Consider the following 23,053-nt stretch of genomic DNA (forward strand, 5'->3'; position numbering starts at 1 on the left):
CCTATTCAGGAAGTGCTAACATCGGCAGTTGATACCGATGACTGGAGGAAAGAGATTGTCGATTATTTAAAGGATCCATGTAGAAAGGTTGAGAGACGTATAAGGTTCCAAGCTACCAAATATGTGCTCCTCGATGATGAATTATATTATCGAACTATAGATGGAGTTTTACTCAAATGTGTTAGCAATGATGAATCAAAAAGCTTGATGGGTGAAATTCATGAAGGAGTATGTGGGGCACATCAATCGGCTTTCAAGATGAAATGGATGATCAGAAGGAATGGGTACTATTGGCCGACTATTCTTGAAGATTGTTTTAAATATTTTAAGGGATGCCAGGGGTGTCAAAAGTTTGGTAATATTCAAAGAGCGCCTGCATCGGCTATGAATCCTATAATCAAACCATGGCCGTTCCGGGGATGGGCTATTGATCTCATTGGTCAGATTTATCCGCCATCGAGTAAAGGACATAAATTTATTCTGGTTGCTACCGATTATTTCACAAAGTGGGTTGAGGCAATTCCTTTAAAAAAGGTGACATCGGTCAATATGATTGATTTTGTGAAAGAGCATATTATTTACCGATTTGGTATTCCTCAGACTATCACTACCGATCAGGGCACTATGTTTACATCAGGAGAATTTGATGAGTTTGCTGTAGGTATGGGAATTAAAATTTTAAATTCTTCTCCATATTATGCTCAAGCTAATGGTCAAGCTGAGGCTTCTAACAAAGGGATCATCAAACTCATTAAGCGCAAAATTGAAGAAAATCCTAGGAGGTGGCATACAGTATTAAATGAAGCCTTGTGGTCATATCGGATGTCATATCATGGTGCAACCAAAGTAACGCCTTATCAGTTAGTATATGGACACGATGCAGTATTGCCTTGGGAAATTAAGGTTGGCTCTAGACGAATACATTCTCAAAATCAGCTGACAACCGATGATTATAATACTCTTATGAAGGATGAGTTGGAAGATGTGGCGGGTCATCGGTTAAGGGCTTTAGTTAGTATCGAAGAAAATAAGAAAAGAGTAGCTAGATGGTATGACAAGAAGGTGAAAGTAAAAGAGTTTGCCGATGGAGATCTGGTCTGGAAATTGATTTTACCGATTGGGACTAAAAGTTCAAAGTTTGGAAAGTGGTCTCCCAATTGGGAAGGTCCATATCGGATAAATCAGTCTGTTCCTGGTAATGCATATATTTTAGAAACCCTCGAAGGGGTTGTGTTTCCCAGAGCGTTAAATGGAAAATATTTAAAGAAATATTACCCTAGTATCTGGATAGATGCATAAAAGTACAAGTGCCGGTAATAGTACTATCGGCTAGAATTATGCAAGGATGTCAATGTCTCATAAAGTGCCGATACAATAAATAAGATTACACGTTCAACAAGGATTGGATAGCTAATATCGCACGCAGGCGAATCTGGTTGGCTTCCTCCATTTCTTTGATATCGTCATCGGCAGTACCCTCCACAGGCTTGAGTTTTTTCTTCATGGCTAAAGCCTTGCGAGCTTGGATATCTCTTTCTTGCTGAAGGGCTTTGACGGCATTGGGTAGCTGGCTTTCTTCTTGTTGAGCATGAGTTAAGGCTGCATCGATTTCTTTCAATTCAGCCAATAGAGCTGCCTTCCTTGCCGATAGATCCAAGATTTTCTGCTTAAGTGCAGCATCCGAAGTCTGCAAGTTGACGATGCCCTTGTGCTTCTCATCAGCGATTTGCTTCAGTTGTAGCATCTCTTCTTTAAGTTGAGCTTGAGCTGCTCTATCGGCAATACGCTGAGCAGCCCGTTGATATTGCAGTTGGCGGCTTTCTAAGTGAGCTGCTGGGAAGAGTACTTCTTCAACATCGGCAGGGACCTGGCCACGAATTGTTTTGAAAATTGCCTTTGCGGGGTCCGAGTCATCTACCAGTTGGGCGGTACCTTGCTGTAGCAAGTTCAGGAGGGTTTCCAACTTGGATTTAGTCTCTGCCGATATTGTTCCCAGTGCAAGGGAAGAACTTGTCTCCTCTCCATCGTCGTCAGAAATGTCAATGGCAAAGGAAAATAGGCTGTTCGGGGAATCTTGTTCCTGAGAGAAAGAAAAGGAGATCAGTCAGGGGTAAGTATGAGTATTGTAAAATCAGATAGGTTGATTGGTTTACCTGTTTCAAGGCAATTTCCTGTGCTTGACTGGAGGAAGCAACCTGGAGTATGTCGTGTGGATCGGCTGAGCTTGCCGATGGGATATCCTCTGTGACTTCATCGGTGGTGGGTTCTTGAGGTATGATGACCGATGACATTGGGGCAGATGTAGGGATCGGCATAGACCTTTGTCGTTTTGGCTGTGCTTCAGTATCTGTTGAAGCTTTGCGCTTTGCTTGGGCATCGGCAACGATTGGCTGGGGGGCATCGACACTTGTTGGTTGTGAAGCTTGGGCATCTGGTACGTTTGCCGATGTACCCAATTGTTGCTGCAAAACAAGTGTAAGATATGATATTTAACAGATGAAATGTAAAGTCAAGAAGCTACCTCTGAAGGTTTATCGAAAGAAGTGGTGCTTGATATCGGCGGAATTGCCGATGACGATCCAGTAGCAGCTCTTACCCCCTGATGATTAAAGTTAATATAGTTTGTGATCGGCATAAGTGAAAATAAACAAGGTTGTTACCTTAAAGGCTTTGACCAAGGTTGTAGCAGCGGCCGATGGAGTAGCCCTGGATGTAGCCAATTTGGACTTAGAAGTGATGGTCTTGGTACGAATCTTCTGGTGGGTCAAAGCGGCTAAGGTGGGAGCGTTGTAGCCGATCGGCGATGTTGGGGAAACAGGCCGGAGATTGAAGGGTTTCCCACTTTTGCTCACCGATGGTGCTGGGTTGTTAACCTGTTACAAGAGAATCAGTTACTGATAAATGAAGGGAAAAGCAGAAGGGAGAAGGAAACTTACCGCATCGTCAGGGATGGCATATTCAGGGTCGATCATGTGCCGATATGTGTGAGCAGAAGTTGCGAACAGTTGTTCTTTCCACTCTCGCCACCATTGCTTGTATGACTCGGTGATGAAAGATATTGGTGTCCAGGTAGATATATCAACATCTGTAGTATCGGCATCAGGAGAGAGTTGTACTACCTTGTTCCAATCTGTTCCGCAGGTGATTGTTTCCCTGGGTTTGATCACATCGGCAAAGCAGAGTTTGATTGGCAGTTGCCCAAAAGCCAATTGGCGGGATACTGCCGATGGGTTGTAAAATTCATATGTAATGTTGGTGTTTTTCCCGCTGCCGAATGTGTTTACTGGAATTGCCCTGGGAGTGATGATAGCCATCATGAGCTCATTATCTTGATTCAGAGTGTCATCGGCAAAGTTGAAAAGAAGGGGGAATCTGTTTTCTTCGTCGATATAAGGCACCTAGGCCCTATGATCACGAGAAAGACCATTGTAGAAGCTTTGAAAGAATCTGCCGATTTGGTCTTCGTTGGCTTCTGTTCCAGGAAGGACAATTATGGCTTCCCCAAAATTGAGGGGTGAGCGTGTTGCCGATTCATCATCTCCGAGCACACAATCTTCAGCAATTTCTCGTGGGAATTGTTGAGCAAAAAAGTCCCATTGCAAACGTTTGTGCATATGGGCATTCAGCCACATGTTGATAAACCACCACGGGCCTCCCAGGTTGCCGATGGGTTCGCCGAGCAAAAGTTTCTGAGACACTTGGTGAAGAAGATGATAAGTGGAGCTCAGAAGGTATCGGCCAAGAGGAAACCTTACGCCATTAGCCAAAAGTTCAGCTGCAGGGAGGAAGGCGTTGGTTGGTCCTACTGATCGACCATAGAAGATAAATTTTTCTAACCACATATTCAGGAATGTGGCATGTTCCCTCTGGCTAAGTGTCCCAGTTTTCTGGTATTCTTGAATATATTCTGTCCAACCGCCGATGTTACGGGTATTCACTCTATATTCAGGCTTTCTACCATAGATAGAGCCTTCATCGGCAGTTGAGATGTCCAAGCCAGTAAGCATGTGGACATCGGCAAGGGTAGGAGTAGCTGGGCCATGTCCAAACATAAAAGTATTGGTTGTGTCTGACCAGAAATAAGCAGCTGCAATTATCATTGATTCATTTTTCTGCATATCGGCAATAGAGAGCCTGATACATTGGTCTAACCTTCGTTCTGCCCAGTATACTTGCATCGATCTATTAACCCTCAAATACCAATCTTTCCACCCTTTGGTGGTTTTGGGCCAAGATCGGAATGTGTCTTTCCACAAATTCAGAGAGAAATTTTGGGCTCTAAAGGGGATTCTGTTAACCTCTGCGTTGATCAGATCGGTTGGATCTGGGTTGCCCATTGGTCCAAGGCATTGGACGTGCGGCTGATCGGTTGGGATAATTAATTTGTTGCGCAGTTCCTAAGGTTATGGAATCCAGAGGACAGAAGAAAGGAAAAATCACCAACTAAATGAATTTGCAAAAAGATCAAAGTAAAAGGTAATGGAAGTGGAGCGAACCGCGGGGACGTCGAAATTGATGGCCATTGTCTTGAGGAAGGTGGAGGTACGAGCCGGAAACTTGAAGTTAGCGCCGGAGAAGGGTTCTTGTTGGTTGAGGTCACGCGGTTGTTCGTCGGAGTCGCCGCCGGAGAGAGAGAGTGCCAAGGATTGGAGGCTGAAGATAGAAAATGAGGGTTCCGGAGAAATCTATTTATAAGCCGCCCAGAATAAGGGTATTTTGGACTTATCTCTATGTCGCGCGCATATAGGTCAAGGCGGTTCAGAGGGATATGGTAACTGTTCGCGCGATAATCAGGGGATTGTACAGATGAGTTGATAACAAGTAATCATGACTTGGAAGGGATATCGATACATAATATTTTAATTCTGAAAATGACAGCATTATCATGTTAAGATCTTGCCGATGGGTTATTGTTTTGGTATCTCAACCATAATCAAGGCAAGAGTGGTTGGTGATTGTGCGATATTTACTGAAGTGCGTGAATCAAGATGAGATTTGATTGGATTTGATAGCAAATCAAGTTTTGGCTTGGAGAATGAGTTACGGTGATTGGGCAAAGGGCAAGCGTTATCTGGAGTAAATTTCGGAGCATTAATGGTTTTATACTCCGAAATTGGGGGGCATGTGTTGACACCGTTTTTTGCACGTGTCAAAATAATCGGAGTGGACTAATCGGCAAGGAAAAAGTTATTGAATACTTTGATAGCCAATGAAAGCCAGTTTGTAAAGATGGTTGCCGATAGCTGGTGATGGTCGATGTAAAGGTTGATTTGGACTCGGGCGTTGCCGATGAGGTTGGAGGTGTTATTGTCGATGCCGATGAATGGAGGCTTGAAGACTACTGCCGATGAAACAGGAAGTATGCCGATGAAGGAAGACTTGAAGACTACTGCCGATGAAACAGGGAGTATGCCGATGAAGGAAGACTTGAAGACTACTGCCGATGAAATAGGGAGTATGCCGATGGGAAGGAGGACAGTGAGATTTCCATCGTAATTGAGGTGGACAGGGAAATAGATAGGAGTTGATTTCCTTTTCTGTATTTGTTAGGTTATGATTCATGTAAGAGTCGCGTGTTTCCTTAGATATGGGATTGGTGTCCTAGTTGTGTTTGGTTGTGTCTCTTTAGATCAGGGTATAAATATGGAGTAAGGGGCAATGTAATAGAAAAATATATCAATCAATATCAAAACCAACTTTTACTCCTATTTGCATCTATTTACTTTTCGGCGACTTCGTCAATTTGCATATTTTTCCTTTTTACGAGTTCTCATTGATTCGGCGAGCTGCATCGCTTCAGTGCGACCTTCGGCGATTCTCGAGTTCCGCGTGAGCACCTCTTGGCCGTGACTTCCGGGCGTATCGCTGTTGTCAGGACCAAAGTGTTCGTATCTTCATCCTTATCGATTAGCAGGTCAAATCGACTGGCACGCTTTGGATATCGATTCGGGTATTAGCCCTTTGTGTTTGCAGATCTACTTTTGCATCAACAATGCAGTACACCATCAACTACAATGCCATCATCTCCAAGGCAATGCAGCTCCTCCCAAGCCTTTGCAACCATCTCACTAAATGAAGGCTTATCATTGAATAGCACAGGCACGCTTTGCATATCAAGAAACTCAACATATCCATAGCGATCGCTTTCAACGGTGCCTCCATGATATATGATCACTAGGTTGTCCATCTAGTTCAAACATATAACGAAACACATGTCCTTTAGTTAAAATTAGACGATAGATAGTACCTAACAAGTAATTTCTAGATAATAACTACATATATATATATATATATATATATATATATATATATATATATATATATATATATATATATATATATATATATATATATATAGTGTACTCACTAAATAGCTAGATCATATGTAGTTAACTAAATATGTAACTACATATCTAAGTAGCTATCTAACTATATCTATGAACCTATGTATCTATGTTACTATCTATCTACATATATATCTCACTAGATCACTAACTAAATCAACTACCTGAGTCATCACATTAACTAGTAAATAATAAATGTCAACTAAGTAGGTACATTGCATATTCATAATTTTTACCTTTCCAACGACTGCTCTGCGGACGTCGATGGAGTCGCAGCGGACGATGGGCTTGGGTCAGGCTGACGATCCGGACCGGCGGTGGCACGGCCAGCCGTTGCAGGTGGCGCGACTGACGACAGCGGTGGCGCGCGGCGAGCGCGGGATGCCTGGGGCTCCGTGCGGCGAGTCCGGCTCGACGGGCGCGGGAGGCACGCCGGCGGAGGCGACGCGGCGGTCAGCCGCGGGCAATGGCGCGGCAGGGGGGGGGGGGGCGGCGCAGCCACGGGGTGCGGCGCTCCTGCACGCCGAGGCGCGGGGCGGGGGGCGGCACAGCCAAGGGGCGTGGGCCGTCCGCGGTGGCGTCGTGGCATGGCGCGGCGCGGGCGAGGGCGGCGGCGGCGGAGCTCGGCTATCCTAGGGCGAGAGAGGGAGAAGAACAAAGGAAAGGCGCGGACCCAATAGGTATTAAAGGCTCGGCGCCATTCACCTTTGGCGTCGAGCTCGGCGCCAAGATCTACGACGCCGAGCCCTCTGATAGGTCATTCAGGAGCTCGGCACCAGATACGCTGACGTCTACCTCGGCGTCAGCATCAATGACGCCGAGCTAAGGGTTCATTTTCTAAATTTTTTCCAGCAGGGATCTATTTGTGAGAAACTTAAAAAAAAATAGCTAAATTATAAAAAATTCGGTGCACCTTCCGTTCCTACGCCATGCTATTTGTGTTGGCGAGTTTCAGCCGCCGACCGTCTTCTGTAGTACCAGTACCTATATATATGCTACCACTGGTTGGGACTTCACTGTACATATATACACGGTTCCTTTGTTCAGAAAATTGCACGGAGTACGTACCACGACAATGCATGCATGGAGCTACAGCTACCACTAGCTGGTACTGTGCATGGTTTATTTTGTTTGTCCAGTAAAATTGCACGGTATAAATGGAGGGGATCGAGTACCACAATAGTTTGTATATGGAGCAAATAAAGGAAATCACAGTATGTATAGCTTAGGTGAACTGGTGTACATACATATATGTATTCAGGCCGGTGTGAGCACGTGTGTACAAGGTACAGAGGTCAATCTTTTCTTATCTGCTAGTCGCTATTGCCACAGTAAATTATCCGTACCTTCTGGTCAGATAATAAATAATGAAAGGAGAGTTGAAAAGAAATCCAACGTGTATGAACTCTGAAATAAAAGAAAAAGTCCACTGATCTGTTGCACCCGTCCACGTTATCAACCGTAAACTAAGATAGTGACCAATCAAGCAAAGCCCACGGCTAGCCAAGCAAGCAAAGCCAACGGCACCTCTTTTTAATTTGCTCTAGCTTCGCTACTGTATATAGCCATGAAAATATGTGTAATGTTTCAAATACACTAAAGATGGACGTTTCAATATGACTAATCAACAAAACTAAATATAAAATCGAACATTGGATGAACGCGATCGACCAATTTCTCAATGAGCTCCTTCTCCCCTTTTCTAAAACAATCTCATGCCCGCAGGTGGCCGTCGACGTTACGCATCAGAACATTGTGGTGGGCGGTGGGGGTGACAGGGCCGGTTTGTTGCTAGCGACGTTGGGCATCAAAATGTTGTGCGCTGGCCAATGACACGGAGGATGTGTTTGCTGATTGGCGGTCGGTGGTCGGCACAGTGGAGCTGGGAGACCTAGATTCAGAATGGGCATGCTAATAATAAAAGGCCAGAAAACCATTTGTTTTCCACTTCAACTTGTGCCTCTCTAGTTACTCAACCGTGAACTCGCTGCGCAATGGACCAGAATAACGTTTTGTCACTCATCCCTCGTCAACCGTCGTCTACATCCATAAAAAACTAACCAAGCAGCTTTGTAGAAGGCCCCCGTGAACCCGTCAGGTCCGGGCGCCTTGTCGCTGGGCATTGCCTTGATCGCGTTCCATACCTCCTCGGTGCTGAAAGCAACCTCCTGATCGGAGAGGTCAACTGGGACGATGTCCAGCGCGTCGAAGTTCAGAGATGTGCGGGCAGTAGACGGCGATCCGAAGACACCTGCGAAGTGGTCGTGAAGTGCCTGCTCCACGGCGTCGTGGTCGGCAATGACATGCCCCGCCACTGTTAAGGACGGTATATAGTTTCTTCTCCTTCGTCCTCTGGCAATGAGGTGGAAGTATGCGGTGTTAGCATCACCCTCACTCAGCTGGCGCACCCGCGATCTCTGCCTGGCCATCCTCTTCCTGAGAGCTGCTTCTTCCTCAGACAGCGTCCTGGTCTCTTGAGCTGTGTCGAGGCGTGAGATGAGTTCGCGGGCCATCAACAGCTGCGATTTGATTTCCCCGATTCTTGTGGCTCACCATCGCTGCAGTGCTCTAACCAGCGCCCTAAGCATGCTGTCGAGCCGCTGTAGTGGGTCAGCAGCTGGCGATCGTCTGGACGTTGGCCGCGGAGTTTGGCTTTGCCTGTCCGACCAATTCGTGGTCGTAGACTTGAAGGCAACCTGCTGGAACAGGGACGACAACAAGTATGGAGTCAGCCAAGAGATTATCGAGTTCTCGTCCATCCTCGTCGACGCTGCAACCGGTCACCCCATGTCGTCCACCTTCCACGAGTATGTCATCCCAACAGAACATCATGAGCTGAGCGAGTTCTGCAAGAACTACAACGGCATCAAGCAGGAAGATGTGCAACGCGGTAATGGCGCCGTGACGCTGTCCGAGGCGCTGCAGCCGCACGAAGCCTGGATACAGGAGAACAATAATGGAAGAGGAGGTGGTGGTGGTGGCGGCGGCGGCAGCGGCCTCGACGTCAACAGCAGTGCCGCCGTCGTCGTCGTGACGTGGGGCAACTGGGACTGCCGCATATATGATGCTGAAGCAGGAGTGCCATCGCAAGGACTTGCGCATCCCTGATTACTTCGCCCGGTGGATCAACGTCAAGACACCCTTCGCGGACAAGTACGGCAACGGCTACTGGAACAAATCTGTGAAGGAGGCATTGGAGGCTACGGAGGTGCTGGAATGGGAGGGCGCCATCAAAGGCGGGAGGGAGGAACAAGGCGCGCCTTCTTTCATTGCTCATCCAACAGGGCGCCAACCTCGCCATCACAAGCTGGCTCGACCCAGCTGCTGCTGCTGCTGCACCTAATAATTAAATTAATATAATACCGCTGTGGTAGTTTCTCTTAATAATTCTCAGCTGATATACATTGAGGCTGCGGGTGGGGACTGCTCTGCTGGACGAGACGCTCTTCGTGTTCTGGTTTCCTTTTGAGGTGGTTTGCGTAATAACCTTTTGCTTTGTAATAATGTCGATCGTACCTCTGTTGTTGGCTTGTATCTTTTTTAAAGCAATTGTTGGCTTCTCGGCTAATTTGTTTGCCTTAATTGTTCCAAGTAGCCTCGTGATGATGAGTTGATTGTGTTTCATGACCATTTTTTTGCTGGGCTTAGTTTTCCATTCGATACTACTATGCCAAATTTTATTTTACAAAAATCATCAGCTCGCACCAGCCTGTTTTACGAAGCTGGTGTGGTTATGTACATCTCATCTCAGGGAGTTGAACCTGATGTGGGAATGTAGATCGATTTGCTGGGAAGAACTCTTGTCTTGAGCGATTTGCCGCTCGGCGTCATCGCCAGCGCGTGTGGCACCTCCAATTCTCCATGGAGGAAGCTGCAGAGCTGCTGAACAATATAGAAAGCATGAGCTCGCTGTCTTTACTCCTGGTGACACTGACACCTATTCTCAAGGTCATGTTGGCAGGGACCAAGAGTAGGCAGGCCACCTGAGAGTTATCTGCCTAAATAAGTACTCGCAGACTGTAATAAAACAAAGCCTGTTCATGGTTAAACTGCATGGATGAGTCTTTCATAACTACATAGCTCGTCAAATAAAACAATTGAACTGAAGTAAGCAACGTTTCAAATTACAACTTGTGTCAAGGAAACAGATTCCAACTTATCTCATCACACAGATGTGGCAATTGGTCACTCTGTCGCATGGGAAACCGAATATTCAGGAGCAGAAAACAGAGTACAATATATCGATGCATGTTTAAGGCTAAACTGTTTTGACACTGAGTGATTTGCCAGAAAAATAAGTAGATTGTAGTAAATAAAACATGTTTATGGCTAAACTGCATGTCTGCATGGATGGGTGTTGCAACTACCTAGTTCATCTAATAAAATAATGAAGTGAGTAACATTTCAAATGAAATTTTATTCCAAGGAAAACATATTCAAACTATCTCACATAAATGTGACAATTAGCCACTCTGGAACATAGGGAAGTGAACCTTTAGGAGCAGATAACTGAGTACAATATACCGATGCACCATCTGAACAAACTACTACCTAAGGTTAAAGCTTGAAATTCCCCCGTGACTGCATTGGTTTAGAGTTTGCAGAAACTAAAGGGTAACAGACCACCTCATATATCTAAATGTCCAAACCTATATAAAGGTCAATCTTCATCTGGTGTTTCCTCATCGTCATCATTGTTGCCATATCTCCAGCCATCTTCAATGTTGTTGCCTCCGTCTTCTTCGGTCTCTTCACTATCATCTTGGTACGTAGCTTTACCTGGCCACTGGTTCCTGACACCACCGATGTCAGAAGGCATCGCTCTCGAGGTCTTGGCATTGTAGGATTTGGATGAGTGGACCTTATGCTTGCTCCTTTTGGGGTTTGGTGCAATCTCACCAACCTCAGCATAGTTATACTGGTAGGTCTGTTCATTCGCAGCATGCTGACCAGCAGAAGCACCGACCTTACCATTTTCCTCTTGACCGTGTTCAGGGTGCTGAGTTTTTAGATGAAGGTTCAATTTGTAACCGTGAATGTATGCTTTGTCACAACCTTCATAGGGGCAGACATATGGGCGATCAGCATAGCTTGTGGTTGCTGGAGTCGAAGGCTTCTGGGCGACACGCGGTTTTTCTGCTGCTGGCGCTGGCGCATGTTGCACTGCAATAGGAGTTCCAATCTGCACCATGGTTCAATAGACAGAATAAATTACACAAGGGAAAAGTATAGAGTTTGTATTGACAAGTGTGATATATTTATAATGTAACATTATGGAACTTTCCAATGCAATGATATATCCTTCACCTGATATAAAAACAGATGTATATGAACGAATTGTGTATCAACAAGGAGGCTCAATAGGCTGACAGCAAAGAACTATATGATAAGCACAACATACAATACAAGGGCAAACTGAACAGCTGCACAGAGCCATACTGCAATCTGGCATGCCAGCACTACGGTCTACAAAATATTTAGTTAAGAGAATCTTTTATCATTTTTTTACATATTTCACATGCGGATCTAGGACTCAGGATGTAATTTAGTTATCGTATAAAAGAACAGTAATATTGAAGCGAACAATCAACCACAAGGGTAAATGCATCTTGAATGATGATTACAGAAGTTTAAGCACAATAGCAGCATACCTTTTCATGTGACTTGACATGTGCTGATAGTTTGAAGTCACTTGTAAATCTTTTGCCACATGCAGGGAAAGGGCATATGTGATAATTCTCCAATGCATGTGTTTTCAGGTGTGACCGTAAGTTAAAATCCAATGAGAAGGCCTGAAATTCAAAACATTTGTTTGTTTGAAAATGTAAATGCACTATAGCCAAAGACACATGACTCTAAGAAAAGATATCCATTCACATTAAAAGAAAGGAACTGCCAAGGACCAGTTGGCTAGAATGTTTAGGGTCAGGCCACCATCCTATTGTCCCCCAAATGGCCTCTGAACAAGGCTGGGTTAGGCCTGCTACCGACACCCAGAAAAGAAAAAGGCTGGGCTAAAGGCCCTATTTTTTGAAGGAAAAAAATTACTTCAAACAAGTCATTCATGGAGTCATGGATGTGCACGTTGGAAGTTTTTCATTGTATAAAGCCCAAAATTTAGCCACAAGTTTGGGAACACAGCAACTGAGTACTTGAGTATACAAACATACAATGGGGCTGGATGCATCTACTGAAATCAGATTAGAGATTAGGTTGAACTAAAAACATCAAAGGAACATCTTGAATTACAGAGAATTAAAATACCATATGACAGTTCACCATTCGATACAACATTTGCTATGCATGGATATCTACAACTCCGAAAAGATAAGGGGTGTGGTGATGGTTGAAAGCAAAAGAGCCACAGTGCTCTAGAAATCCATGATACCTTATAAGTGCATTGCTAGAGAGGGATGAGGTGATTACCTTACCACAGCCTGGATGTGGACAGACAAAATCCTTTTGTCCTGTATGGATAAGATAATGTCTCTTCAACTTGGAGCTATCAACAAATTTCTGCCAGATAGAACAACAAAGTAGTTAGGGTCTACAATGACAATTTGAAAGTTCTCGGCATACATAATATCTGACGTGTGGTTTATAAGTAATTAAGACAAGACAGAGCAAAAGGGCTGAAAAGTTGAATGTATAATTTTTGTTTAAGGCTTCGTAGTATGATAGGTACCATCAAATTCAGTTATGATTTACTTTGCCATTAGTTGTAATGCAATTAAGAAGTAAATCTTAGAAAAAACAATACAATTATAAATAACAGGACTGCTCAGGAACTCAGGATAAAGACTGGACAGGTACATCCTGAGTGATAGAAATATTCAGTATAAGGAATAGGGAGTGGTAGACATATTCAGTTAAACAAGAACATCTCGAGATGTTTTGTGTTTGAGAGCAGATAAGTACAGCAAGGCTCAAGTGCATATCACAATAACAAACAATAAGTATGTGGTACTAATGCTCGTTCCAACTGAGATCCAGGCGGAGATACCTTCCCACAGTTGGGCTCGGTGCAGATATACTGCCTCTCGTTGTGCACATGAGCATGCTTGCGGAGCGCGCTGACATCAACAAAGCTCTTGCCGCAGTTGTCGTAGCTGCAGAGGAAGAGGATCTCTGTGGTAGGTTCAGGCTTGGGGGCTTCCACATCTAGCACTCTGGGGTTCTCCTTGGAGTTTCTGTACCCATCCTCTGCACACAGGTAAGGAAAGGGGTTGTAACTGTAATCACCCGCTAGCTAGCTGTGGAGTACCACAAATCTGCACTTAGCTACTGCTCTAGACAAATGAACAATCAGCGTCATCAATGGACATCTAGACCTAGACTCTTGTCACAGATTCAAGAACCCATGTATATCTTAGTATCTTACAATACAACCTCAGTGAAGCGGGAGGAAACCAAGGGAATGAAGAAAAGGGGGGAGATTTAGTAGGAACAAACAGTTAGTACCTCTGACCCACTTGAAGAGCGAGCACTTGCCGCCAGAGCACGCAAGATCCTGCGGGATCCTGCGAAGCCAAGCGCAACCAAGAACAATGCAGCGCGCGCAATTTATTAGCTCAGGTGAATTCCAGTCAGAAGAAGCGGAAATTCTCTCCTTCTCAGGAAGAGAGAGCGAGAGGGAGAGGAGCCAAGAACGCACCATTGCTTGACCCACCGAGCGGCGGGGCGCGGCGGGAGGCGAAGCGCCTGCGGCTGCGAGTGCTGCGGCGGGTAGTAGTACTTGTGGCCCCCCGATCCGGCGGCCGCCGCCGGGTACTCCATCGCCTCCCCCCTCGCTTCTTGCCTGTGGCGTGGAAGGAATCCTCGCTAGGGTTTCGTGTGTGTCTCGCTCTCTCGCCGGCTGCGGCGGCTGGGGCTCTTGGTCGGTTCGGGTTGCTCGGTCGGTCGGTCGGAGCTCACCTTTGCTGGCGTCGCGGGTTTAACGGCGGCCGGAGAATGCCTCACCTTTGCTTTCTTCCCCTCCGTCACGACTCCCCAGTGTTGCTGCGCGAATCTCAAAGCAATTCAACGGCAGGTCTTTAGCCTCCGAATTATATTCCCTCTTTGACATTGACTGGACAAATGCTAAATGGCACTCCTTACATAATACTCCCGGACCATTAATTCCTTCTAGAATACATTGAAATTTGGATACAAATCTACACTCCCTCTTTTTCCAAATTATAAATCGTTTTGTTTTTTTTAAATACATATTTTTTTTTACTATGTACATAGTTATTATTATGTATCTATATATAACATAATTTTTGTTATGTATCTATACATAACATATGTAGGTGCATACAATAACCTATGTATCTAGAAAAGCCAAAATAATTTATATTCGAAACGGAGGGAGCATGTGTCTCCAAAGTAAACGACACAATAGTTATTGATGTTGTATAACTTTTAAGGTTTGGTTAAGTCTTATCTTGAATGTTTTTTTTATATAGATTGGACTATCAATCAATCTATGGAATTTGTGACCCGCTGGTGTCTGTCAACATCCCTTCTTCTTCTTCTTTTGAAACAGCCAACATCTCTTCTAACCAGATAGTATACAGCATGTTCGCTTGCTCGTATACGATCGTGGATTATAAGCTGGAACAGTATTTTTCTCTCGCACCAAACCAGCCAACAGTAGATAATCCACGATCGTTTACGACGAAACGAACAGGCTGATAATGCCCGTCCTAACGCTATGGCATCACATAACCATGCAAATCAAATAACTAAAAAGGCTTATATGTCAAGTTATTAAGCATCATTGAGATATATTATGATTCATGCAAATAAAATGAGACATATTTATGTTTCATATAAAAAAGAAAAACTAAAATGGAGGTCCATCTTAACTGACTAAAAATGTGAACAATAATATTTTTCAACATTAGTGCAAGAGCACACGCCTTGGCAGACGTCTCCAAGCTCCCCTACATTCAGAAGCCGCCATCAAAGCTGCCAACCAACTGGTACATGAATGCATGGTCTTCTGGATGTCCAGTGCACTCATCTGTTTAGCCACAACACATTTTAAGAAGGGGTGGTGAATAGTTTTTTCTTCCCTGCAGCGTTTGAAAAGTCAAGTAATAATCTTTGTGAACATCAACACAGGCTTAAAGAAATATAATATCCCAAGAATTTACCTACTTTCTATCTAACAGAAGTATAGGAGGACTTGAGTTGACCTAAGAGAATACAACATCAACTGCTATTTGGTTCTACAAATTAAATGACAATTGGAGTAGACAGTGCAATATCCAACAAGAATCTTCCAACTATTTTAGAGAGCACCTTGCGAAATTCTTGTATCTTTTCTCTCATAATCAGTAATCCACAAATTGCCTGCATTTTTTTCAAAGAAAAAAAAAGATCACTTTCACGTTGTTCCTGAGAAACCTTGGAAATTCTCAATAGCCAATTAAAAGATCACTAACATTTAATTGGTTAACCAAAAAAATGAGAAAGAGTATATTTCAGATAACCGACTCCAACTTTAACCAAAGGAGAGTCCTTTTCACTTTGTACAAAAGGAGATAGGCAAATTGTTGAATCAACGCTCAAGCAAAGGTTTCTAATCCTTCCTCAACGGGTCAAGCAAAATATATACTTATTAAGACTCTAATTATCCAGAGATTAATATATGCAACCTCACTGAAAACAAAATACAAGTTTTGTCAGCTAATTTCAAAGCTATTAATATGCCCATGCTAACGCTACGGTAAAAGCCAAAAGCCAAAAGACATCATTTTTCTACATATTGAGTGAAAGGGGCTAGAAACAACATATTGAAGAAAATAGAGAGAGCACACATTTTTCATTTTTTGGGCTCTTCACAACACTATTTATGAACCATCACTGTCGGGTTCATAAACCCAGGGTCCCTCGAGGACCGGCTTTCACGCCCGGGCTCGGCCTAGAAAAACAACATATATTTCATGGGTCGGCCCAAAAAACTAAAACACAGTAGGCCGGAAGGGTAGTCCGTTCGTCGACCAGAAGGTCTACCCTTAAGAATAGGCGCCCGCTCGTCAGCTTCTTTGGCCCACCTCTCCGACCGGAGCACTCGCTTCAGGCACTAGCCGTCTCCAAACAGTCTCTCCAATCAGAAGGCTTGGCCCAAAACACTGCTTCCTACTCCGACCCCGCGACTCTGACCCCGCGACCGGGGCTCGTGGGAAGCCTGCTCACCGCTCTTCTCCGATCGGCGCACTGAGGGCCAACTGGAGCCATCCGACCGGGGGCTCCCCGTTCGGAGGGAACCAGAAGACGTGTGGAGAAAGGCAAGGCATGGCTCACAAGTCAAAACCACTGTACTAGGGACCATACCCTACACGAAACAGTGCTCTTCAGCCACCCTGACACAAAGTATTGTAGAGGCCGCTAGAAACTCCCATATGGTAAGCCCCCTCCGCGTGTCTCTGGACATCGATCACGGTATGGGCTCTAGGATTTGCCATACCGGGTGAACATAGCGCGGCTCGTCACATGTCACTAGGCATCCAGAAGTATTTGCAGGTACCGGCGTCCATCCTTCCTGAAGAAGATAGCTCGACCCCCCGTGCACATCTGACATCCTACAGCAACATCGACAGTATTGGGGGGCTTCAACCATTATCCAGTTTTCTTCACCGTAGGCAGCAAGGCTTAGAAATATCTGCACTCTCCCCCTCTCACCTGTAAAAGCCATCCCCTTCATCTATAAAAGGGGATGCGCTCCCTCCAACCAGGGGGGATCGACTTCACAAAGCTCAGACTCACTAGATCGACACCAACCCCTTACAACCGTAGGACCACCAAGTTCCGACCGCAGCCCTTCCGGTCGGAGCCATCCGAACCTCTTGTATACCCCCTCCTTTCTTCTTCTCGTTTGTAACCCCACTACAGACTTCGAGCACTTGGGCTTAGGAATAAAGTCACCGGCCGACCCCGACTGGACGTAGGGCACGTTGCCTGAACCAGTATAAATCATGTGTCATTGAGTGCTAGGCCACCTCCGATCACAACGTACAACAAAACTACAAATATTTACTAGTTGGTCACTTTCTGCACCAACAGTTGGCGCCGTCCGTGGGGAAGATGCTGTACGTTCAACACTTTTTTGGTAATCGGATGGCCCATTTCTCCACCACCCCCACCATGGCGGGCTCGGGCGATACGATTCGCTGCGGCTCGCTAGAGTTCCCCGCACTCGGGAGCCTGGACTTCATCGCCGACCAACTCGACGTACTCCACCTCCACGTGGAAGCTCGCGACCTGGCACCCGTCGGAGGGACGTCCTCCATCGACCCCGGGACACGCGACTTCAACGTCGTGGCATCTGCGCTTCATTCCGAGCAAACTCTCTGCTCAAACCTCGCTGTGAGTAATATACATACTATTATTTACTTGCTACGCTCTATCTTCCGCCAAATATCCGATGGGTTACTGTTGTCCCCATCGCAGCCGCCACACGGCCGGTTCCCCTATGGCCTCGCGTCTTCCGCAGACGCATACGCCCGGGGACTCCAAAAGGTGCTGGCACCGCACCCTCTCGTGTCTGAGTTCGTGGGGATGGCGAGCTATGCTCCCACCTGTTTCCTCGACATCATGGATGACGACATCGGGAGCGATGGCTCCAGCATCGGCGATGTGGCACCTAGCCACCGTCGGTCCTGGGAATACACTACGGTGGACGCCCCAGAACGCCCGCTAGGGGTAACGGAGTCCTTCCGGACCCACGCCCCACCGGGCCCTCATGCGAAGACCCCAGAGCTCACACGTGAGCACAGGGAGGATCTATGACGACAGTGGCCGCATCAGCCACCAACTGCACCAACGCGATTGACGCACCACACTGCGCCCCGTGCGCATAGACCTACGAGCGGTCTCGAGGTCGCGCCCGTTAGCCCTAGCGCAACGCTTCGGTTCGGGGGATCGACCCCCCATAGTTCTCTCGGGCCAGTCAGAATGTTGTCGCCACGTCAATGCTCCTACGTGACTTGCCCGAGCCGAACGACCCTCACGGACAGGCAATCCACTAGAACCTCTAGGCACTGTTGGAGACCGCCGCCGTTCAACAGGCGGAGTACTCCATATCGTGACGCCGACTCGCGACCTCGCTCCCCGTCCGAGGAATAGGGACGTAGCAGATGGAACACTACACCCTGTCATCATCTCAACCACCGATTGCGGCACAAGAAGCCGCAACCGCTCCTCGTCTTGACTTGATGACTTCCCCGTGCTGACCGCCTATCTACGTGCAGCTCGGGCCGAACCAAGACGCACGCAGCATCGACCGGAGTCCCAGCCCTAACAGTCTAGAACCACGAACCTTTGTCCAACACCCCCAGCAAGCGCCTTTTCTACCACGCTTCAACGGGGGCCACGACAAAGGTAAGGCCAGGCGCTAGGATCAAGACGAGGGCCCCTCCACGTAGAGGGGAAAAAAGAACAGAAATGATCACCGCCAACCGGCTAACTTCATGTCGGTCATCGTGGCCGATCACATGGGCACGTAGCCCCAGCAAGACCCTCTGAGCCACTTCCACAATCTCATGGAGAGCCCGTGCACCAACCACAACTATTCCGTCAACCATCTCTACAAGGACTGCCAGCTCCTCAGGCACCTGCTGAGGTACACCGGCATGCCAAGGGAAGAAAAAGGCGAGGAGGCAGCGACCGAAGAAGGGGGCGCAGCGGACAAGGATCCTGACGACTGGAGCATGAAGGGATCCGACCGGAAGCCTACCAACTGAAGGACAACGATGATGACGCTCTCTCCAATGACCTTGGAACAACTATGTCTCTTCTTCTCTTCCTAAGTTTCAGTCTTACCTTTACTTAGCGAATGCTCCTGTAAGAGCACCCCAACCCGAACACTTTTTGGCTCGGGGCGCTCGAGGGCTCCACTAGGGGGCTCTACTACCCCTTTGTTTTTGTTTTTACCTTAAGTACTCTTTTGGTTTTGTATGAAGAAACTCCTTCCTACCTGAACAAAAGGGTAGTTCGTTCCTTTGTTTTACCTTACGTAACTTTGCTTCAGAATATTCTGATTGATCGCACCCTGCCTTTTCCTACAGTTACGACCGGCCGAGCCTCGCAGGCCACGCCTCGAGCTCACAAAGTTGCGACCTACGGAACAAATGGGCAGGTACGAGATAGAAAGAAATTTAAAACAAAATTATGCTAAGAGAGAACTAAGGAACGAAAGGGAACAAGCTTCCCCGAACGGAGCAACTCCATTACAAAAACAAAAAACCGATTTCAGTCATTAAAACACACACAAACGTTTTTACACAGGGGTTCCCCCCCCACGAACTTAAACTTCTTACATTTACTAACTACTTGTATTTAAAAAAGGTATTAAACCGACCTGGCGGCACCTGCTGATGGCGCGACCGACGAAGGCGCAGGCTGCTCGCTCTCCGACAGCACGACATTTGGCTCGATCAAGGCCGAAGTGACGTTACCCCTCGAACTAGGCTCTGTGCTATCTATAGGCTCGGAGGCATCCTCTCCACGCATGCTTCGGGCCATGTCCTAACGGCGAACATCCATCACCCACTCGGTAGAGACCTGCTCTGACACCAACCGCGCGTGCGGCTGCAGGCTCACCCCAATTGACTGGATGTCCTCCATGCTCGTCTAGGTTCGGGTGGTACATCGCCACCGAGGTCAGCACCCCCGATGCTCCATAAAATAGCCCACTCCTGATGAGGTCCTTGACCGCGTCCGGGACCTCCACCAGCTGAACCGCGGGCGCACTGGTACTTGGCGCTGACCCGAAGACTTCCAAGATGACAAGCTGGGCAGCATTGCGAATCTGACCAAGCTCCCCCTCGAGAGCACGTCGCTCTTCACAGGACTTGGATAGCTCCTCGGCATTCCGGCTGAAGTTCACCTTGGTCGTCTCCAGGTCTCGCTCCAGCGCCTTCACCTTTTCTCCCAGCTCTGCGAGAATGGCGACAAGCTCAAAAACAGGCTAGGAGGAAAAGGAATCAACACCATGAGAAAACAAAAAGGTATGCACCGACGCGAGAGGCCTCAAGTGTGGAGAGATCCTCTGCCTGTCGAGCCGCCCGCTCGCACAGCCAGGCACTCGCATCCTCCATCACCATCACCTGGTCCCGGAGCATGAGCACCACCCGATCCGCTCCGACCGGGCCCTCTGCTCTGCCTCCAGGGCCTTCTGTGTCGACTCTAGGGCGGCTTGCTCTAGCTCAAGGGCTACCAAGACCTCTTGGAGCGTCACCTCGGTGCTCGCTAGGGATGTGCGTAGCCTCACCTCAGTCTTCGCCTGGCGGGCCTTTGCCGCCTCGAGCCCTTGCTCAGCAGCAGTCGCCCGCTCTGTCGCACGCTGCTCCTCCGCCCGCGCCGCAGCCGCCTTAGTCGCTCAGACCTAGGACTCGCGGCAAGCGGACTCCACCCGGTGCTCAAGCTCAGCCATCCGAGCGTGTTCCGCCCGGAGGAATTGAGACTTGCGAGACGACACCTTCCTTATTTCTTGTGGAAAACAGGCGTTATAAAAACAACTGATGAAAGATTCAAAGGGCAAGGAGAAGTACTAGAAACTCACCTCCACGGCAAGCTGTAGGTCAACCTCAACCAGCTGCTGGGCAAACTAAGCCTGCTTCTGGGTGCTCTCCAGCTTCGCGGACAGCTCGGTGAGCTCGGACACCACGGCGTGCCCTTGTCCGCCAAAAATTTCCCAGAGCTGGTGCTCCCAAGAATCTCAGAGGACGAACCTCACCTTCGATAGGTCCTCGGGGAAGGGCCACTCTAGGTCACCCTCCGATGAACCACTGGAGGGCCCAGCCTCCAACCGGACCACCGCTAGCTCCCGCGGCGACACCAGCGGATCCGCCACGGTATCCGTCTCGTCGTTAGACGGGATCTCCACCACCACATTCGCATGAGACGCCGCCTGATGCCCCAACTCTGTTTCGGCCATGCTTCCCTACTGTGACCTCAGCTCCAACGGTAGGGATGAGGCATGCAGCCCTCCACCCGGTGTGGTGGGGAGCTCGCCCTCCCTTGTCTCCCCCACCGTGACCGGCGGAGGAGGGGCCACAAGGGTTACCTCCGCCACTGGCATCAGGATCGCCGCCAACAACGTCGCCGCCGCTATCACATTACCAGCAGTCGCCCCGGGGGACACCACCCCCGGAAGGGAAAGGTTCACCGCTGCCACCATGCTGCCCCCCTCGCTCGTCGCAACGCGCTACAGAGTGGGCCTCCAAACCTCCTGCACGGAGGCCGGGGCGATACTCAACCCCGGCGTCCCCCGACCGCTGACAAAAATCATGGGTAAGCCACACTCCAAAAAGACTCGACCACCAAAAGTCGAAGAAGCAACAAAAAGAAACATACCGAGTGGCGAGCGGCACTACTCTGAAGACAGGCTCCGACACCGAACTCATAGGACGAGGATCGCTCTTGGATCGCGACCTACGCCCTCTCACTTTAGACGGGGTCGGAGTCATCCCAACCCGCTCCTGCCTGGCCTACGGGTCGCTACGATCTCCGGCTCGGGGCTCCCCGACCGGAGCAGCAGGCGGGGCGTCCCCCGACCGTGAGTCACGCATCGACCGGGCGCCAGTCCGCCCCTCGGACCGCCCAGACTATTCGGCCGCACCCACGGCAAGCAGGGCCTCCTCCGGCCACAAGCTCAGCGGCGGCACCGGTCCTGTCACCGCACAGTCGCCGGGCCGCCCCTCGGACCGCCCGGCTCGTCCAGCCACGTCCGCCACAGGTAGCGACGGAGCTGGCAACGCCGTCGAGGGGCGCGGTGACCGCGCCCGCTTCACCGCTCGCTCATCGGCGACATCCGCGCTAGCCGCACGCTTCCTCGATACAGGAACCTCCGTGTGCCGCGCGGCCTCCTGCTCCTCGCCAGCAGACGTCGCCGTAGGGTCACGACGCACCGCCGAGGTCCCAACGACCTCTCGACTCTCCTCGTCGGAAAAGGCCATGTCGTCCAGATCCGTAGGATCATCCGACGCGAGTTTTAACTCAACGTCGCTCGCACGTTCCCCGACCCTCACGCGCCGGGCGACCTCCTTCTTCTTCTCTTCCTTCCGCTGAACCTCCTTGGTTTTCTTCTTCTTCCGGGCGTCTACCGCCTCCTTCTGGAGGCCTGCTAGGCCTGGCCCGCCGCCCCCTTAGGAAGGTGCGGTCGGGATTTGTACCTCCCAAGCCCCTACAGAACAAATGAACCAAAATAAAAAAAGAAGAGGGGCAGAGGAAAAGGCACGAGCAAAGTGAGGGAGCATACCAGCGAGGGCACGATCGAGGCATTAAACGGTATGGGTTTTCCCACCACCGTCTCATTAGGCCTCAGCTGCAGCACTCGGCCGACACGACTCCAGATCTCATTGTCCGGCAGCTCCTCCGACGACGCGCGGTCGGGGTCCGACCGGCCGTCATACTTCCACATCGGGTGCATCCTCTCCGCCAATGGCGTGACCCGACGGCGGTAAAGGGTGTGGAACACCCGCACCCTATCAAGGCCGTCCCTTACGAGCTTCCGCAGCTCCTCCTCGATGGCCTCCACCTTGTGCCTCTCCATGTGGGCGCAGCCCCACGACCAACTCTTCTGCTTCACCGGCCTTCCGCCGGTAAACACCAGAAACAGCGCCCTCGCCGGATTCCTAATGTAGAACCATTCCTCATGCCATCCCCGGTTGGAGTCACATGGGGAGTACGTGGGATACGATCCTCCCATGCGCAGCTTC

General features: G+C 48.5%; 2 protein-coding genes and 1 pseudogene across 2 annotated transcripts; 2 read left to right on the forward strand and 1 right to left on the reverse strand.

The window, feature by feature from the left end:
* The first annotated feature begins 8,321 nt into the window (after nt 1-8,321).
* LOC136455846 (uncharacterized) lies at nt 8,322-9,687 on the forward strand (annotated as a pseudogene).
* Nucleotides 9,688-10,736: 1,049 nt separating this feature from the next.
* Nucleotides 10,737-14,313, reverse strand: LOC136481844 (zinc finger transcription factor YY1-like). Its single transcript, XM_066479125.1, has 6 exons — nt 13,999-14,313; nt 13,806-13,864; nt 13,348-13,547; nt 12,771-12,860; nt 11,996-12,136; nt 10,737-11,526 (listed from the first exon to the last, which is right to left on the reverse strand). The coding sequence occupies exons 1-6, from the start codon at nt 14,118-14,120 to the stop codon at nt 11,005-11,007; spliced, it is 1,134 nt and encodes a 377-aa protein (XP_066335222.1). The 5' UTR covers nt 14,121-14,313; the 3' UTR covers nt 10,737-11,004.
* A 6,955-nt stretch (nt 14,314-21,268) lies between these two features.
* On the forward strand, nt 21,269-22,403 carry LOC136455862 (uncharacterized). Its single transcript, XM_066455576.1, has 2 exons — nt 21,269-21,626; nt 21,787-22,403. Exons 1-2 carry the CDS (start codon nt 21,269-21,271, stop codon nt 22,401-22,403), a joined length of 975 nt encoding a protein of 324 aa, XP_066311673.1.
* The last annotated feature ends 650 nt before the right edge of the window (nt 22,404-23,053 follow it).

Source organism: Miscanthus floridulus, chromosome 1 (genome assembly GCF_019320115.1).
Source record: "Miscanthus floridulus cultivar M001 chromosome 1, ASM1932011v1, whole genome shotgun sequence".
Taxonomy (NCBI): Eukaryota; Viridiplantae; Streptophyta; class Magnoliopsida; order Poales; family Poaceae; genus Miscanthus; species Miscanthus floridulus.